At 39.5% G+C, this 19,290-nt stretch overlaps 1 protein-coding gene across 3 annotated transcripts in view; it reads left to right on the top strand.

The window, feature by feature from the left end:
* Positions 1 to 19,290, top strand: part of LOC134927886 (cadherin-10-like) — a 680,078-nt gene that overhangs the window by 632,684 nt on the left and 28,104 nt on the right. For all 3 annotated transcript variants that reach the window (XM_063922965.1, XM_063922966.1, XM_063922967.1), the window contains one exon: positions 17,945 to 18,053. In XM_063922965.1, coding sequence (XP_063779035.1) covers positions 17,945 to 18,053 — 109 coding nt within the window. The remainder of the gene's footprint in view (positions 1 to 17,944; positions 18,054 to 19,290) is intronic.

The raw sequence follows: 19,290 nt of genomic DNA, 5'->3' as shown, positions 1-19,290 counted from the left end.
TCACGGGAATTATATGGCAGTATCATAGGAATTATACGCCAGTGTTCTGAGAATTAAATGGCAATATCACAGGAATTATATGGCAATGTCACAGTAATTATACGCCAGTATCACAGGAATTATATGGCAGTATCACAGGAATTATACGCCAGTATTTCGAGAATTAGACGGCAATATCACAGGTATTATACGGCAATATCATAGGAATTATACGCCAGTATTCTGAGAATTATACGGCAAAGTCACAGAAATTGTATGCTAGTATTCCAAGAATTATATGGCAATTTCACAGGAATTATATAGCAATGTCACAGCAATTATACGCCAGCATCACGGGAATTATATTGCAGTATCACAGGAATTGTACGCCAGTATTCCGAGAATTATACGGCAATGTCACAGGAATTATACGCCAGTATTCCGAGAATTATACGGCAATGTCACAGGAATTATATGGCAATATCACTGGAATTATACGCCAGTATCATGGGAATTATATGCCAGTAACACTAGATATATGGCAGCAGAGGACACCACCACTGTGACTGGTCACTGGACTGATACTGCACATGACACTTACCCTGGTCTAATGCAAGACAACACAGCACCACTTAAATTGATTTATACAGCTACACTGGATATATGGCAGCAGAGTACACCACCACTGTGACTGGTCACTGGACTGATGCTGCACAAGACACTTCCCCTGGTCTAATTCAGGATAACACAGCACCACTCAAAGGGACTTATACAGCTACACTGGATATATGGCAGCAGAGGACACCACCACTGTGACTGGTCATTGGACTGATGCTGTACAAGACACTACCCCCGGTCTGATGCAGGACAACACAGCAAAAATGCAAGGGACTTATACAGCAGCCAGCAGCATTGGGGACATAAAGCAGCAGAGGACACCAACAGTGTGACTGGCTGGACTAATGCAGCATAAGACACTGACTACCCTGGACTGGACTGAGCAGCACAACACGGCACAAGACTCGCAACCCCACTTTCCCGCCCCCACACAGACACTGAGGATGGAGACATGTCCTCTTACTACACTCTCCGAGACTGGAGTGAAAATGGCCTTGACGCGCTGCTCATTATATGGATTCCAAATCCCGCGAGAATCCGACAGCGGGATGATGACGTTTTTCCTCGTTCTGGTTTCTGAGTCAAGCGGGAAAACCCGAGCCTGACTCGGAACCGGGCTTAGAGCATGAAGTTCGGTACGGCTCAGTTCTCTGAGAACCGAACCCGCTTATCTCTAGTTAGTAGTAGTATAGTGTGTATGGGGAGCGGGTGCAGGGTTAGCGGTACTGTGGTGTGTGCTGGGAGCTGGTCAGGGTTGCGGTAGTGTAGTGTCTGTGGGCAGTGGGTGCAGGGTTGGGGGTAGTGTAATGTGTACAGGGAGCGGGTTCAGGTTTAGGGATAGTGTAGTGTGTGTGGGGAGCGAGTACAGGGTTAGGAGTAATGTATTCTGTGCAGGGAGTGAGTGCAGGGTTAGTGGTAGTGTGTGCAGGGAGTAGGTGCAGGGTTAGCAGTAGTGTAGTGTGTGTGGGGAGCGGGTGCAGGGTTAGGAGTAGTGTAGTGTGTGCTGGGAGCAGGTGCAGGGTTAGTGGTAGTGTAGTGTGTGTGGGGATTGGGTGCAGGGTTAGGGGTGGTGTAGTGTGTATGGGGAGCGGGTAAAGGGTTAGGGGTATTGTAAATTGTACGGGGAGCAGGTGCAGGGTTAGGGATAGTGTAGTGTGTGCGGGGAGAAGGGTACAGAGTTAGGAGTAATGTAGTGTGTGCGCGGAGCGGGTGTAGGGTTAGGGGTAGTGTAGTGTGTGCCAGGTGCAGGGTTAGGGGTAGTGTAGTGTGTTCGGGGAGCGAGTGCAGGGATAAGGGTAGAGTAGTGTGTGCGGGGAGAAGGTGCAGGGTTAGGGGTAGTGTAGTGTGTCTGGGGTGCGGGTGCAGGGTTTAGGGGTAGTGTAGTGTGTGCGGGGAGTGGATGCAGGGTTAGGGGTACTGTAGTGAGTGCAGGGAGCAGGTGCAGGGTTAGGGGTAGTGTAGTGTGTTCGGGGAGCGGGTGCAAGGTTAGGAGTAGTATAGTGTGTGCAGCTAGTGGGTGCAGGGTTAGGGGTAGTGTAGTGTGTCTGGGGTGTGGGTACAGGGTTTAGGGATAGTGTAGTGTGTGCAGGGAGCGGGTGCAGGGTTAGGGGTAATGTAGTGTGTGCAAAAAACGGGTGCATTGTTAGCGGTATTACTTTTCCTGTGCCCGGTGCATTGAAGATCTCTGCAACACTGTAGAAGAGATCCGGAGGGGGAGGACAGCACTGCAGAAGGTGAGTAATTAAGCTAATTGGAAACTTCAAAATATATTCTTATATTCTGTCTGTTTTTATTTTGTTTTTTGTAACCTGCTTTTTATCATATTCTTTAATGCATACTTTGTTGGATTTTTTACATGGTAGTGGCATGTAAAAAAAACCCAACTGAAAATGCATATTAGAAAAAACCATAGCAGTAGATGCTCATTGATGAGTTTAGTCACAGGATAGCATTACATACATTTATTTTTAAAATGTTCTGGGGGAAAATTCCCATGTGGCTTGGACTGCCACCACTAACAGGTCTACAGATGGTGTAATGGTTAGCTTGACTGCCTTACAGCATTAAGGTCATGGGTTTGATTCCAACCATGGCCCTAACTGTGTTGAGTTTGTATATTCTCACCATATTTGCGTGGGTTTCCTCCCACAATCCAAATATACAGTATACTGGTAGGTTAATTGGCTTGCAACACCAAAATAAACCATACGTAGGTGGGTAGTTATGCCCACCATGGTGCTAGCCACACAACACTGCACAGACCACACCCCCATATCATTAGTCATACCCCCACTATGCTGTTCACAACCCCTGCAGCAGCGCATTGTAGTTCCTTCATAAATTACAGCACCAGGCCCATGAGGACCTTAATCTGTCACTTCATATTAGTGTGCATACATTCTGATTAATACAGTAAATCTATTAGCCCATTTTCATTGTTGTCCTCTTTGCAGTGTATATATATATATATATATATATATATATGTCAGCAGAAGCAGGTGGCAGTTTTTCAAAAAATAAACAGCTCACAGCATGTAGATATCAACGTTTCAGGTGCCTTTAATTGGCACCTTTCGTCAGGACAAAAATATAATAAACAACACATACCTTTATAGTCACCAGTGTATCACGCTAAACCCAGAATCTCCCCGCACTTCCGGGTATGGATGTCATAGCTTCATGCCACGTATCACCAGCGGCCACCGGAGGGGGCGGAGGCAGTTACCATGGTTATGACTCACCAATCAGGAGACACTCATGCTGACAACAGCCCAATCCATCCAATCCGGGAGCTTGCACGGAAATCCACTGCTGTCCAACCAGGTCCTGAGGGGTGGGACAGTGTCCATAGCAACCCAAACAAAACAAAAAAATGGTTTAGGAGTAATGTATTCTGTGCAGGGAGTGAGTGCAGGGTTAGTGGAAGTGTGTGCAGGGAGTAGGTGCAGGGTTAGCGGTAGTGTAGTGTGTGTGGGGAGCGGGTGCAGGGTTAGGAGTAGTGTAGTGTGTGCTGGGAGCAGGTGCAGGGTTAGTGGTAGTGTAGTGTGTGTGGGGATTGGATGCAGGGTTAGGGGTGGTGTAGTGTGTATGGGGAGCGGGTAAATGGTTAGGGGTATTGTAAATTGTACGGGGAGCAGGTGCAGGGTTAGGGATAGTGTAGTGTGTGCGGGGAGAAGGGTACAGAGTTAGGAGTAATGTAGTGTGTGCGCAGAGCAGGTGCAGGGTTAGGGGTAGTGTAGTGTGGGCCGGGTGCAGGTGCAGGGTTAGGGGTAGTGTAGTGTGTGCGGGGAGCGAGTGCAGGGTTAAGGGTACAGTAGTGTGTATATATATGTACATACAGTTGCTTCTGTCTATATATAATATATATATATATATATATATAGACAGACAGAAGCACCTTTATGTTCTACTGTATGTTCTATGACTTTAGAAAAGTTGATTCCTAAGCTGCATACACACATTGCAAATTTATACAAACTATACAGTGCATATCGCAGGAAAACATAGTGCATATCGCACCATGTGTATACAGCTTGCAATGCCAATATGCTTCCCCACGGGATAAGGATTGCAAGAAAAGTAGACTGTGCAGGCAGACCAACATTGACTATATCAGTAGTGTCGGGCTCCACCCACATCACACAGTCAGTGCCACGCATTGACTGCATCGCAGCGTGTGTACACACCATTATACTAGCAATCAGCAATTAATTTGCCTATGGCACTCTCTCTTCATTTGATCCCACAAATGAATATGAGGTTTCATCACTCTTCTCATCCTGCTTCTCTACTACCCCTCCTCTTGATCCTTTACCCTCGCAAATAAGTAAAGCTCTGTCTCCTGTGCTCATCCCTACCTTAACTAACATCTGTAATCTCTCTCTCTCTCTCTCTCTACTGGTATTTTTCCTTTACTATTCAAGCATGCAGGGATAAAAATTCTGACCCTATCTCTCTCTCAAACTACCGCCCTATCTCTCAGCTTCCTTGCCCACACTCGACTCACACACTTTATAACAATTTATTGGACCCACTTCAGTCAGGCTTCTGTTCACAACACTCTACAGAGACAGCACTGACTAAAGTGATTAATGATTTGGTCACTACGAAGTCTAAAGGCAATTACTCACTACTTATTCTTCTAGCTCTATCTGCTGCCTTTGACACTGTGGACCACTCTCTTCTTATACAAATACTACAATCCCTAGGTCTTAAAGACATAGCCCTTTCTTGGTTCCTATCCTATTTATCTAATCGCTTCTTCAGTGTTCGCTTCTCTGAATCTACCGCCTCTTCTCTACCTCTTTCAGTTGGAGTACCACAAGGCTTAGTCTTGGGTCCTCTGCTTTTCACTATCTATATTTCATCTCTTGGTAAACTAATCATCTCTTTTGTATTTCAGTATCATCTGTATGTAGATGATACTCAAATCTACCTATCCACCCCTGATTTGTCCCTATCTGTACTGGGCCGTGTCACTGAATGCCTTTCTGCCATTTCATCTTGGATGACATATTGCCATATCAAACTTAATATTTCAAAAACAGAGTTAATTATATTTCCACAAGGCCAATAGTAGGTACTAAACGGATATCTCTATCACTGTTAAAAACTCGAAAATCTACCCTACCCCACAAGCTCGTTGCCTAGTTGTCATCCTTGACTCTGATCTGTCCTTTGTTCCCCACATTCAATCTGTCTCAAAATCATGTTACATGCATCTAAAAAACATATTCAAAATATGACCATACCTTACACAAGATACTGCTAAAACTCTAATCCATGCTCTCATCATCTCCCGCCTTGATTATTGCAATAGTCTCCTAACTGGTCTTCCCAAAACTAGACTCTCACCACTACAATCCATTCTCAATGCAACTGCAAGGCTAATCTTCCTCGCTAGACGTTCATTGTCTGCAGATCCACTCTGTCAGTCCCTCCATTGGTTACCTGTATTCTACCATATTCAATATAAAATACTTTTACTTACACACAAGGCCATTAACCAAACTACACCAAAGTATATCTCTTCGCTCATCTCAAAATATCTTCCAACCCGACCTCTTTGCTCTTCTCAAGATCTGCATCTCTCATCCACACTGATTACTCTCTCCCACTCACGATTGCAGGACTTTCATTGGGGTGCATCCACTCAGTGGAATGCCCTACCATGCACATTTAGACTCTCCTCTAGTCTCCAAACCTTCTAGCGTTCCCTGAAAACTCACCTCTTCAGGAAAGCGTATCAAATTCCAGAACTTCCCACATAACTTTCATAAACTTTCCTATTAAATTGTATCCACTCTGCACAGTCCACACATATCCTCACATGTCTTCTCACCATTCCTCCCGACCCCAGTTCATCATTGCTGTGTGACCATATCATACAGTCCATCAAGAACATTTGCAATCTGGTGGACAACTGTGCAATAGATAACACCTATCCTTGTGTATAAACGCCTATTTCCCTACAGATTGTAAGCTTGCGAGCAGGGCCCTCCTACCTCTATGACTGTTTGTTATTACCCAGTTTTGTTATATCAATGTTATTTCCAATTGTAAAGCACAATGGAAATTGCTGCACTATATAAGAAACTGTTAATAAATAATAAATAAATAATAATTTTTTTGTGCTATTTTTCTGCTGCAACTATATTGTCACTATAGTGCCTCACACAATGTACCACATTTTATATTTACATCCTTCATGGCTACTTGTAAAAATAATACAAACAATGCTAACTAATGCAATACTGACATATAATATGGACTTCATACAAAATAAATATACTGTATAGGGCTTAATGCAGAGTTGAATGTAAATGCATTTTTCTGGATTTTTTTCCCACAAGATGCATGTGCATTATAGTAGAGCATGTTTCAGTTTGCATGTAAACTGAGCCATGTCTCCTGGTTTATTTAATATTTATTCCTGATGTACCCCTCTGCTCTAAAAGCAGGAACATGAAGGTGCAGGGTGTCATAGCCTGTGTTCAGTAAGCACATTTAAACACCATACAACTGTTTTATAGTTGAGGAAGCTGCAAATATGCCTTTTAGGAGGCTTATCAGTTGTGGCTGCCTCCCCTGTGGTACAGGATCTGATAATCACTAGCATGGACCTTGCAATGTGTTAGTTCAGCCTGAAAATACTAATGCCATCTTTGGACTGGTGGCACTATAGCAATCCTAGTAATAGGTGGACTTTTCAGATCATAAACATGCCATTCATCTTATTAATTTACTTTTACTGTAACAAATAGAGCACTTTAGATGGATTCAATTTGTCACAAATCACAAATGTAAAATGCATCCCCCCCCACTCACACATGCAAAAAAAACATTTAGCTATAGTTTCTCATTCAGTTGCATCTCGCCAATTGTGGTCAAAATGTTTCTTTGGTAATAAAATGAGTTTTAAGGAAATTTTGTGTTTATAATTCCAAACAATTTGGGTCCAACTTTCAGTGAAGCCTATAATGGTTTCGCTATTGTAATAGCATACCAATAAAATAAATGGGTACAGAGAATTTACTAATAGAAAGTAAAGTAGACTGCAAAAGTAGTATCAGTTTTTAAGTATAAATGGTTATCTCTAAATATTTCTTCCTATTTATTGATTGCTGAAGTTAGTACATATATTTTTCTATTTTGTAAATTAAAATCTCAAATTCACAAAAAATATATTATGCTTGTGACAATTTAAAGACCGACTACATGGCAGCAGATAAAAAGTGTGATTAGGTTTCACATACGTAAGCAGGATATAATTTGAAAACTTTTGAACACAGCAATGTTTTATTGCAATAGCCATTACCTGTTGGTTTCTATCACAGTAAGAGCATTGAAAAAGCCCATTAAATCTTGAAAGGTATCTGTCAAGGAGATATCTTAAATAGAAAAGGAAATTGAATTTTTCACAGTGGTGTTTTTTCTCTACTTTTCCTGGAACAGAAGAACTATAGACAATATTTTATTTAAAGTTAAGGTTACTAAAGTTGATTTGTTTATCAGGCTGGAAAAAGAATTATTGATGCATGTCAGCATTGCCCTACCATTAAAATATCAAGAATACATAGCAGTAGTCTACTGACTCAAGGAAGGAAAAATATTTAAAACACATAGTGCTATACTTCAGCAAATGCCGTTTGTACAGTACATTTTTCTCTCTTTAGAAGTATCAGCAATTCTAGGCTGATTTTCCTACGGCTGTTTAATTTTATAGTTCTTGTTTTACTGAGCAGGAATAAGTGATGTTGCCATAAGCAATCTCCCTGTCGGATTAGGGGATTTGGATAAGGATGAACAAAATGTTTTACAAATGCATTGCTTTTTCACTGGCATTTAGCCAGTACCTTTTATATGGGGATGGGTGTATAAGGTAGATTAGTCTACAAGAAACTCAGAAGAAAAACTCAGGTTTTGAGATTGCAGAGAGGGAAGTGAAAGAGAAATTTAAAAAAATGCAACACTGTTTATTCTTGAACAACTGAAGTGTGTTCTGTGTAATTTACACCCCTGACTACAAGGTGCAGTGCAAATATATTGAAGTACAGTATTCTGCAAAATAGTCAAAATATATCACTGGAACAGCAGATACTGTAAATCCTGTCTTTATGAAACACAACATCCCACCCCTAACCTTCTGAAAATATAGCTAAATAATGGCACTCTAATTATTTTTGTGTAGCAATTATTTTTTTGTTTTTTATTGTCTTCACAGTCTGCATTTTCCAAATTTACAGTCACAGGATAAATCTGCAAATAATTAAAATACATAAAAAAACAAGACAAGAGAGTGGGAAGTAGTACAAAATGCTGATTTAGAAGTAGTTCAGAACAAATAGAAGAACAAGATTTGGAAATAACAAATAAAATCTTAACTCTGTTTAATTTTCAAATGTTGTCTTTTGATATTTGTTTACATTCCTGACAATGACCATCTCATAATTTCCGCCTAAACAATCTGGAGGGTGTTGCACACACAGATCTGGTCCATTGAACACAGTTAGGGTTAGTATTATTTCTCTGGAGGAAACAGCATTTGTTGCAACATTTAATTCACTTACCTTACCAATTATTGCAAATGAGATAAATGGTGTAGTCATATTGTCCATTAAGTTAATGGAAATTATCTGTTACATGCATGAAAAAAATGTGTACCCAAAAATGTCAATAAAGTTTATTTTAATTGTTATCCATTATTGAAACATAAGAGCAGTTTGGGACATTTACACTGCGGGTATAAAAATGCATCAGGACCCCAAACCCTTTGCTACATACTGTATATCAGATAACTGTGTTGTCTGGCTAAAATTGACTGCATTATCGCTTATTATTCATTGTACAGTATGCATAATCTGTGATACATGTAAAGTGGTATCAAAATACCATTCTTTTATCGTATTTAATGCTATCCTATTTATCAATATCAATTTGGCTAAAATTATGTGAAAACTGGGGTTTTCATACCTTTTTCTCATTATTTTAGTATCACTTAAATGTACTAATGGCCATTTGGAGGAGAATTCACAAAATTCTCCTTGAATCCCGTAATATCACTTTTTTTTGGGGGGTGGGGAGAGGGGGTGATCCACTGAGGGTAGCCGGTGCTCTGTAAGCCTAGGAATCTGATCAGGAAAGTGAACTGCTGTGAAGCCCCAGCAGGTATCTAAATTCACTGCACAGATCTATGAATGGGATCACAACTGCCAGTGGTCCTGGGTGCAAGGAGATGCAAGTGGAGTGGGGGGAGTATGTGTGTGTGTGTGCGTGTGTAAAGGGGGTTGCAGGGGGTGGAGAAAATGCCACATGCACTGTCACACTCTCAGGGTATTTTTTGCAAAATATACCCGGAGAAGTGCGGGAGAGGAATCGCAGGGATAGAGCTTTCTCACAAGCTCTGTCTATACATATGCAGTATATTATACATTCTTGCAATGTATTCAAATATTGCATTTTGAATTTGGGTGATTTTATTAAATTCCATCTGCAACGGAGATGTGGATTGTGATAAATATGCCCCTATGTTCTTTTGAAGACCTTTATACACTATTATGGGAGTTCAAATGGCCACAATAATTTTCTGGGGCTAATTGCTCTCCTGTTAATTTTCCCATGTATTTCTGCATGAAAACAGATCATTTGATATACAAATGTGCATAATTTATTATTTATGCATGCATCCACTGTATACTCAAAGATAAAAAATACTTTCCAGTAACTTAATGTACATTTAACCCTTAGTATACCAAGGGGTGTCTTCTGAGGACCCCAGAATGTTATTTTTTGGGATCCTGACATATTTATAACAACTATTTTACTCCTGATTTTTCTATGTGTCCCAAATTGGATTAAGATAAATACTGTGTAATTTGGCTTATAAAATGTTAATAATAAAAAACACAAACGCTTGTATACTACATTACAAATAAAGAACATTTTATATATGAGAAACACAGGAAAACAACCACCACTGTGACATGTGCTAAGGACTGTAGCGATGGCAACACATGAATAGTGATGTATTGTTACCGTAGTAAAATGATATAACCTTTTTACAAGAATATACAGTACCCAATCACATGTAAAAATGTGCACACCGTAATGAAGAATATATGGCATTTACTGGCTAACTACTCTTGAATTAAATAAATAAAATATGTTATGCTAACTGTCATACCCTTAGTATAACGTATCCCTTCAGAAACCCTAAAAACATAATTTTAATAATTTACCACATCAATCAGTTAAGAATTTAGACAAACAAAGTGGGGTCATCTGAAGACCTCAGCTTGGTTAAATACGTTGATGATGTAGGCTTGGTATATTAAGGGTTAACTCCATTCACATGTGCATTAAAAAATATTATTAATACTTATTACTCAGTGTGATATATACAATGTACAGAACATCCACAGCACATAATCCACATAATATACATTAAACAAAATAAAATGCAAAAATGTCATGTATACCAGTACATACCTAATTAATACTTTTCAAGTGAACATATAAATGAAATGAACAAGATAAGCCATTATGTACCATATTTCACCATTATTTTAGATTTATTGTACTTTTTTGCTCTTCTCATCCTCTTTTCTGTGCACTGACGTTACAGCTTCTGACATGTATGGTTTGCTGTACTTGTTACAAACTGTTCAATTGGTATCAGTCATGTCCCTTATCAAATAAACTTGCATACAGTATCAAAACCCCCGATGAATAGTATGTGTGTCCTAATCAGACTGGATATCCTGACATTTTCTCCTACTGATGTCAAATGTTTCTAGATATGTCAGGTTATTTAGTGTGTAGAAGAATTGTCCTAATTAAAATAGTTTATCAGTTTCTGAGGAATGTGGAAGGGTTAGCGTAAAGACAGCTAATCATTTGAAATGTGAAATGCACCTGTTTCAAATAAGTAATCTCTGTCCAGACTTCATAACTATGAAATCTAATGACAGGTCTTTTATATGGTATGCCTATAAAAATACCAATTTTGTCAATTAAATAAAATATCTGTTTCACCATTTTCCACAATCTGACCTTCTATATTTTATATATTTATGAAATCATATTCCATGTTTCATGTCATTCCCACTTGAAATGTGTTTATCAAATAGGCCCATTAGGTGAAATTAATGAAGTCATGCAGAGCTCCTATGCTAGTTAAGTAAATGCCCAAAGGATTACCTTTGGTATGAACAATTGCTATATATTGCCCAAACCACATTATCTCTTACAGTCTGAAACTGGAAAGATTGTACTGCACTGACTTGGAATCCACATTAACAGCATTGCTCTGTACTTAACCTTGGAGGGAGTGATAAATAGGTTTCCTAAAACATTTCAGGATATTCACGAACTACATACAAGTTTGAACCTGCTATTGTGTATCACTTATTTGATCTGTATAATTGCATACCTGGCCTGTGAACTCCTGAAACTGCTTTTACCGAACTTTTATAACCAAGGCCTAAGAGCATAGGTCTTTAGTGAAACCAATATCGTACTTACTGGGTAAAAACATAACTTTCTCTGGATAATATTTTTGAAGCCTAATTATTTTGAAATGAATCCAGTTACCCCTGAGTGTAAAGATCTAGAACTTAGTGATCTAGTTCTGTATATTAGGACTTTAAAAAGTGTGCAGCAGGCAATAGATGAACAATCATTACACAATGGTTTAATATCAATTTGATCTCACTGCCAGGCAGACTTCTTCAATTAAATGAAGAAATCCTTAGTAGTGAATCATCAATTGATTCTTTGAAAGTTCGCATATTAATATATTAGAATAAAATCACTGAAATAAAATAACTGAAATATGCACTTGACTTTGTGGAAGTCATTGCTGGGAACAACTGATGTTTTCCACTAATATCTGAGAAATATATATAATCGATTAAAATGTTATAAAGACTCAGGTACAGTATGTAGATTTCCTTTAATCAATAACAATTCCCAGATAGAGTAAAACTGAACAACTTTGTCTGGAGAGAACAGGCGCGCAATGGCCATATAGGTTGTTCTGCACATGTCTTGAAGAAGCCAACTGTTCTGTTCTTTTAAGAACAGTGTAAAAGCCAGAGGAAGCTAGACATGCATTGCTGTGCTCTACTCAAATATTGCTCTGGGGCCTGGTGATTTACTGTTCTGAACCTGAATATGGCATTCTCAAAATAGTTATTGGTAAAGGAGGAGCTTGATGATATACGCAAACATGGGACATGTTCCCTTAATTCCAACAAATTGCTGGCTTGTGAACCCTCTATACATGAAATTAGTACAAATTGTTGCCTCGATCCATGGTCGCATATGGTCACTGAGTGCCGTATCTGGTATGACATATTTACTGTGTAACTTGTTGACTACTTGTCACTTTTATTCATCATGTACATGACATTCCTATAAAATTAAACATCCTCAACTTGAGCACTTTATTACCCATTGCAATTGCAGTTTAAAATGTGAAAGCAGAGTGATTTATTAAAAATGGTTATGACATTTTGATTGCTTACTTCAAAGAAAGCAATAAGCATTTTATTTTGAAAGTAAAATAAGAAAATATTTGTGACTACAGAATTCTGGCTAAAATATGCAACAAATTCACCTGTCATTACAATAAAATAAAAATATCAAACATATTTTTTTGTGAATAAAAGAATAAATAACATAGATAAAATAATGGATACAAATGCCATTTCAAATTCCTATTATTTTTTAATCATAAGGCGATGATACATTGGGTGGGATATATAATGCAGCCTGAGTTTGGTGGCCGTGCGGGATGTTGATCGAACGCAGATTTTTTTTTTTTAAAGGGGCAATCAATTACAAGGGAAAACGATGCCTTATATGCGATTTCCCCTTTAAAAAAATGTCAGCCAGAAACCCACATGGCCGCTGAACTCGGGCTGCATTACATCCCACCCATGATGGGAATTGGACACAGTGTGGAGAGTAGGCACTAGCTTCATTGTAATGGTAATTTTACTGCAAGGAATTTAAAGTTATTTCAGTTTAAAAAAATGCTTTACTGTAGTTGTGCAATGCAACTAAGATCATACTTCATTTTAAGTTTAATGAGATGTAAACATTTGTGTGGGATAATTATGAAAAAATAAAAAAAATATGTATTTAAGTCTTAGCTTCACATACTAGGTTTCAAATAGAGTTGGATCCATTTGCAGGCCAATTGTACTCAGGAAAATATGCATACAGTATAAAGAAAAGGGTATTTATGTGCATATGTTTAGTTATATCTGTCAAGTTTCAAAATACTAGCATTTATGCCAGGCATGCATCAAGAGTAAAGTGTATTTATTGTAAATTCACCCTATAATATTGTACAGAAGGTGTAGAGATGTGTCTTGGCGGGGTTAATGATAAATGCCAAAGAAGCAATACCTACTGTATACAGTTTGTATAAAATATAATATTGTAATCAAGCACATGTACACAAGAGGGAATAGTATCTGGACATTAGGGTTGCAACTGGGGGTCGGGTTCCATGAGGGGGCATATGCCCCGGGTGTGTGAATTGAGGGTCCAGTGAGATGGTCAGACACAAAAAGCAGGAAACTTGTGTTGAGTCAGAACATGCCGTTGTGGTGACGTCGCTGGACTTATAATCAGGGCAGAGGCAAATTGGGGCTGGGATCACTAGGCACAATAAAGTTTTTTTCTTACCTATCTTTTATTCCGTGAGTGACATGACGTCATGTGCACTGAAGAGTGTGAGGAGTCTGATGCTGCCTTAAGGATGAGCAAGAAGGAGAAACAGGTAAGTGGTGGTGGGGGGAGAGGTAACACAAACACAGGCTGCTGCTGCTGCAGAGAAATATAAGGGGAGAGACACAGGCTGCTGCAGTGACATGGGAAGGTGTGGGCATTACACAGACTGCTGTAGAGACACCAGGGGGCACAGGCTGCAGGAGAGACATTGGGGGAAGGGAGCTTGGCATTGATAAATGAAAGTCATTTATCCATCAAATTTCCAAATACATTATAATATAATTCAAGCAAACACAAAAAATATTAAAAAAAAACACAAATTTAAAATTAAAATAACATTTAAACAAAGGAACAGATTCATTTACTGCATGTGAAAAGCTCAAGGTTTAACACCAAGAGCTATTCAGATTTTAGTCAATTTCCCTGTGTGGTTAACCCATAGATTCCATGTTAAGTGCAGGGATTTCTAGGTCATGTGTGGTAAGTCCCAGAGTGTGCATTTAACACAGATTTGTTTGTTGCAGACCCTAAGGCTGTGTCCTCGTTGTATGTACTTATATCTCTAAATGTGAAGGCAAAAGAAACCAACAATATGTGAATGCATGCATATTTGTACATTTTCATCACAACTGAATAGTAAGGAAAAATAAAAATTTGGAAAACATGCATAGCCAGGGCCGGTGCAAGGGTGTTCGTCGCCCCCATGCACACTATAAATTTGCGCCCTCTCATACTTTACAAAGGGACAGCATGTGCCTTTCATGCACACCAAAAAAGGAGTGTGGACTTACATGGAAGGGGCATGGCCACACAATAGTACCCCCATTTAAAATTCTTATACACAACATCCCCATGTAGTAATGCCGCTTACACAAAATCCCCCATGTAGAATTGTTGCTTGCACAAAATCCCCCATGTAGTGGTGCCGCTTACACATAATGCCCTTAGTAGTGCCGCTTACACAAAATCCCCCCTGTAGTAGTGCCGCTTACACAAAATGCCCCCTGTAGTAGTGCCGCTTACACAAAATTCTGCCTGTGGTAGTGCCGCTTATACAAAATCTCCCCTGTAGTAGTGCCACTTACACAAAATCCCACCCTGTAGTAATGCCGCTTATACAAAATCCCCCCTGTTGTAGTGCCGCTTACACAAAATCCCCCCTGTAGTGGTGATGCTTAAACAAAATTCTGCCTGTGGTAGTGCGCTTATACAAAATTCTGCCTGTGGTAGTGCCGCTTACACACCTTTTGCCCACCCAGTCACACAGATACACACACATACACACACCTAGATACACACACACATACATACACATACACGCACACACACACATACATACACATACATGCACACACACACATACACGCACACATACACTTTCTCAAGCTCACTCACTCTCTTTACAGCTTCTTACCAAAAGCAAAAGGAAGTCTGACTGGTCTTTGCTGTCAATCCACCTGTTCCTACTCATGCTTAGCCTGGTTCCGTGTAGCTTAACCTCTTTGTTCCATGTATCTCCGCCCCTTTTTGGGTCTTCCTTCCTGGCCTGCACAGTGCACAGTCTGACTCTGTGCTATACAGTCAGGGAGGGGGAGAGGAAGCTGAAAGCTGGCAGCGCCACTGCCTGTCACAGTGTGACAGGTGCAGCAGTCAGCAGCAGCAGGGGGGACAGGCAGCGCAGCAGCAGGGATGCAGGGCAGCTAGTGCACCTCTCCTGCCTGGTGCATACCAGTACTGCATCTCTTTGCTGAGCGGGTAGTGCCGGGCCTGTGCATAGCTTTAAACAAACAAATGAAATGTTGATGATGATGATAAAGTAGAAGCCTTTACTATGGATTCCAGCAAGCTGGACAAATATTCCTTACAGTTTTTTTCCTCCTCTAGGTTTCTATTTTTCTCTTCATATTTCTTTCCCTAATATAGGAAGACTTTCCGTATGTTACTCTACAGTACCTCTGATATGTTTTTTTTATTAATAAATACATCACAAGGAATCCCTATTACTTCTTACAAATGGAAGCAATAGAGAAATCTGAGACCATATCATGAATTACTGACTTCTGTCTGGCAATTCTCTCATGCAAAAACTGATTTGTAAAATATTTTGCCCCAAATTTGTAAATTGTTTTCTCAGCCATGAAAGACTAAAATGTGTCAAACTTTATACTTTTTGGAACTTTTTGGATACTTTTTTTAATTATCTCTTGTAACAGGGTTACAATATTTAAATTTTTGGAATTTATTTCTACAAATTGATATGTTAACTGGTAGATGTTGGAAAAAAATGTAACGTAATATTGTACTCATTTAAAAAACAAAAACAAAAGCATGGTACCTGTCAGTGGCATGACAGTGCACCAATGAAATTATACTTACTGCTTCATCAGCCACGGTGATGGCTGAAGAGCTGCAGAAATCACCAGAAAAATGGGCACTATAGCCATTTTCTCTGTGATTAGTGTATGTGCAGTAGAGATGTCCCCGGGAACAAAGCGTGGCTGTAATATTCATGGAGACTTGCACTTAAGCCGTAGACTCTGGCACAATGTCAGAGTCTGCTGCACTGCTGGAGAGAAGGGGCCTGATAGGAGCCTGCCTATGAGCCCCCTCCTCTCTTAAACGGCCTCTACATCACAAATAAATGTAAACTAGCTGTTCAACCCATTCTTTGCACTTGAGTTTCTGATTTTCACAGTTGTAAATATCAACGAGTGTTAATAATTTGGTAAATCTATAGAGATGTAAATATGAGATATCTTAATGTAAGTAAATATTAATCCATGGTTCTTGGCGTTAACCGAGGAGCACCAATAGCAGATACAGTAAAAAGTGACAGGACCATTTTTGTAGTTTATTAAATTGTACACACTGGAGGTGCAATCCAAATTTTGATCCGATTGCCAGTTTGGACTTTATCATTCACGCAACGCAAGACACACATCGGAAATTATGTCATTATGTCAACCCTCTTCATTTCCTTAGGGGAGGTTTATTAAAATTCTTATTACGTAGTTTTCCTACTTCCCACCTGAGGAATACCTATGTTACATTTCAGCTTCCTAACATTTCAGGAAGTAAGATAATTAGTGAAGAGAGAGTGAGTGAGGGAGTGAGGGCTTTCACATTTATATATATAGATACTGTACTAGTGAAGCAGACAAAGAAAAGTATTACGTAAATTTTGTTTCAATATCGTTTTTCCTTGTTTCTAAAATTGTAATTCTAATTCAGCGCCAGTAACTAGCACACTTATCATTACTCTTATAAGTACCACTAATACCCCTTTCACACTGCCAATGCCGGATCCCACCTGGGAATTGGAAACGGGTCCTTCCCGGGTGGGATACGGCATTAACCGCTGCTGCTGGCTTCCCCGACCTTGTAATATTCCGGGTGGGTTGCCATAGCAGCGGGAGGGTGGATCTGGCAGCAGGGGCGGAGGTGGACGCAGTGCTGGGAGATGACATTATCTCCACATCGCCTCTCCCTATCTAGTAAACGAGTCCTGGCTCACATCAATATGGGAGCCCGGTTACTGAGCCACTGACCCGGTATTCAACCCGGGTATAACACTGCTTTATTCCCGGGTTGAATTGCCGGGTCAGGCGACCCGGGATTTCGGCTATGCCCCTTTCACACCGTACACTGACCATGTCGACCCGGCAATATGCCGGGTTGATACCGGGTTATTTGTGTAGTGTGAAAGGGGTATAACAAATATTCATAAAGGATATGCAAGCAGTAATTTTGTACCAAAACACTATTCTTTATTTTTCTACCAACTTCTTGTGTGCTCATTTTCTTTAAAATAATTTCAAACAGATTTGATTTCTAGATACAATTCTATGTTTTATATTTATTATATGAACCTTTATCATATAACCTATAATACATTCTGTTCTTTTAGTCACTAAAAATTAAATACAGTAACTGTTTATGCAAAAATGATACATATATACTTTTCTATTGTAGGTAATTATGAATAGGTTTTAGTTAGAGTATGTAATTAAAGAAAAAAAAAGTTTACAAACATTTTATGTAAATACTTTAAATTTTACCTGCAACTGTAAATAATAGATATATTCTCTTACATGCTTTCCTGCAGTTGATACAGACAATAAGTGCAGTGGACAAAGATGAGCCCCCTGGTGGACAAAAGTTCTTCTTCAGTTTAGCGTCTGTAAACCCAAACTTCACAGTCCAAGATAATGAAGGTATGCTTATAAATGTGAATATTGTTAGTAAAAAGATTTATATTTAGGGCCCAGATGTAATGAGTTGCTAGATGACGGACGAATTCAAACTTTTTTTTTAAAGCAAGAATCATTTAAAATGCAAAACCACGCCTTGTAAATGATTGCCACTATAAAAAAAGTCCCACTTCGACCAGCAACCTGCACCTCCAGTCAACTCGGATGGCATTACATGGGACTCCTGCACTATTGTACAATTAGTACATCTACTGGGAAGCCATGTCTGTTTCAGAATACTGTCCTTCTAGAAAACCAGCTTTTCATGGATCTGATACACTCTGGAAGTGAGCTGTCATTGTCTCAGGCTCATTTGTGCTGAATGCTGTATCAAGTGTTCACTAAATTAAAGGGTTTCTTTATAATTTAAGCTACTGTGGAGTATAAAAGAACTCTCCTGCCAGTCACCATCAAGGGTTATATGAAATCCACTATTTCTCAGAAGAGATTTTCGCCTGTTTAAAGAGGTCCTCCAAAACATATCCAGTCATACAGCCCCACAATTGAAACAGTCCAAACTATGAATCCTGAGAGACCTGCTTGAGGGCATTGGGGAAGTTAAATGTTACAACTGGATGTTGTGGAAGATCCACCAATGAATGTGACAGCCCAATTGTATTGGTGTCCAAACTTGAAGGAAGCATATGTTTCTTTAACAACAGCAGGTCGAAAAGTTAGATGAGAATCTGTCCAGCAGTTGATACTTTAACCACCCTTGGCATTATAAAAGGTTAATGGCAGATCCCACCTACTCGCTAAGCTATAGCCAAGACTGCATTCTTTACGCCTTATGGACTATTTTAATACAAGTTCCTTTTATTTAGCTTACATGGTGCTCGAGGTACTTTCCACTTGGGCATGAACATGTTTTTGCATCCCCTTTTAACCTACAATTTGGTTTCTTTGTATGATATCATCATCCATAACCAGGATTGGCAATCTTATCTCTCGAAGGCTGAGGCTAAACTAGCAACCTTACATGCTAACAGTTTGACCACTATCCCAGAAAAATGTGTGGTTGGTATGCAGGGTGCGTCAAAGCCTGGTAAAACTACAGCTGAACAAAGTAGAAGCAGTGCCGAACTGGCCAAAGGCACTCAATAAGTGTCAGCTATGGGCCTTCTTGGGGATAATTAGGTATGAAAGGTGATTTGTATATCGATTAACCACTCTTGCACCTGTTAATGGAAATGTTATGGAA

Source organism: Pseudophryne corroboree, chromosome 5 (genome assembly GCF_028390025.1).
Source record: "Pseudophryne corroboree isolate aPseCor3 chromosome 5, aPseCor3.hap2, whole genome shotgun sequence".
In the NCBI taxonomy this organism is placed as follows: domain Eukaryota; kingdom Metazoa; phylum Chordata; class Amphibia; order Anura; family Myobatrachidae; genus Pseudophryne; species Pseudophryne corroboree.
The sequence above is the reverse complement of the archived record's forward strand: the minus strand, read 5'-3'. Positions and strand labels throughout refer to the sequence as shown.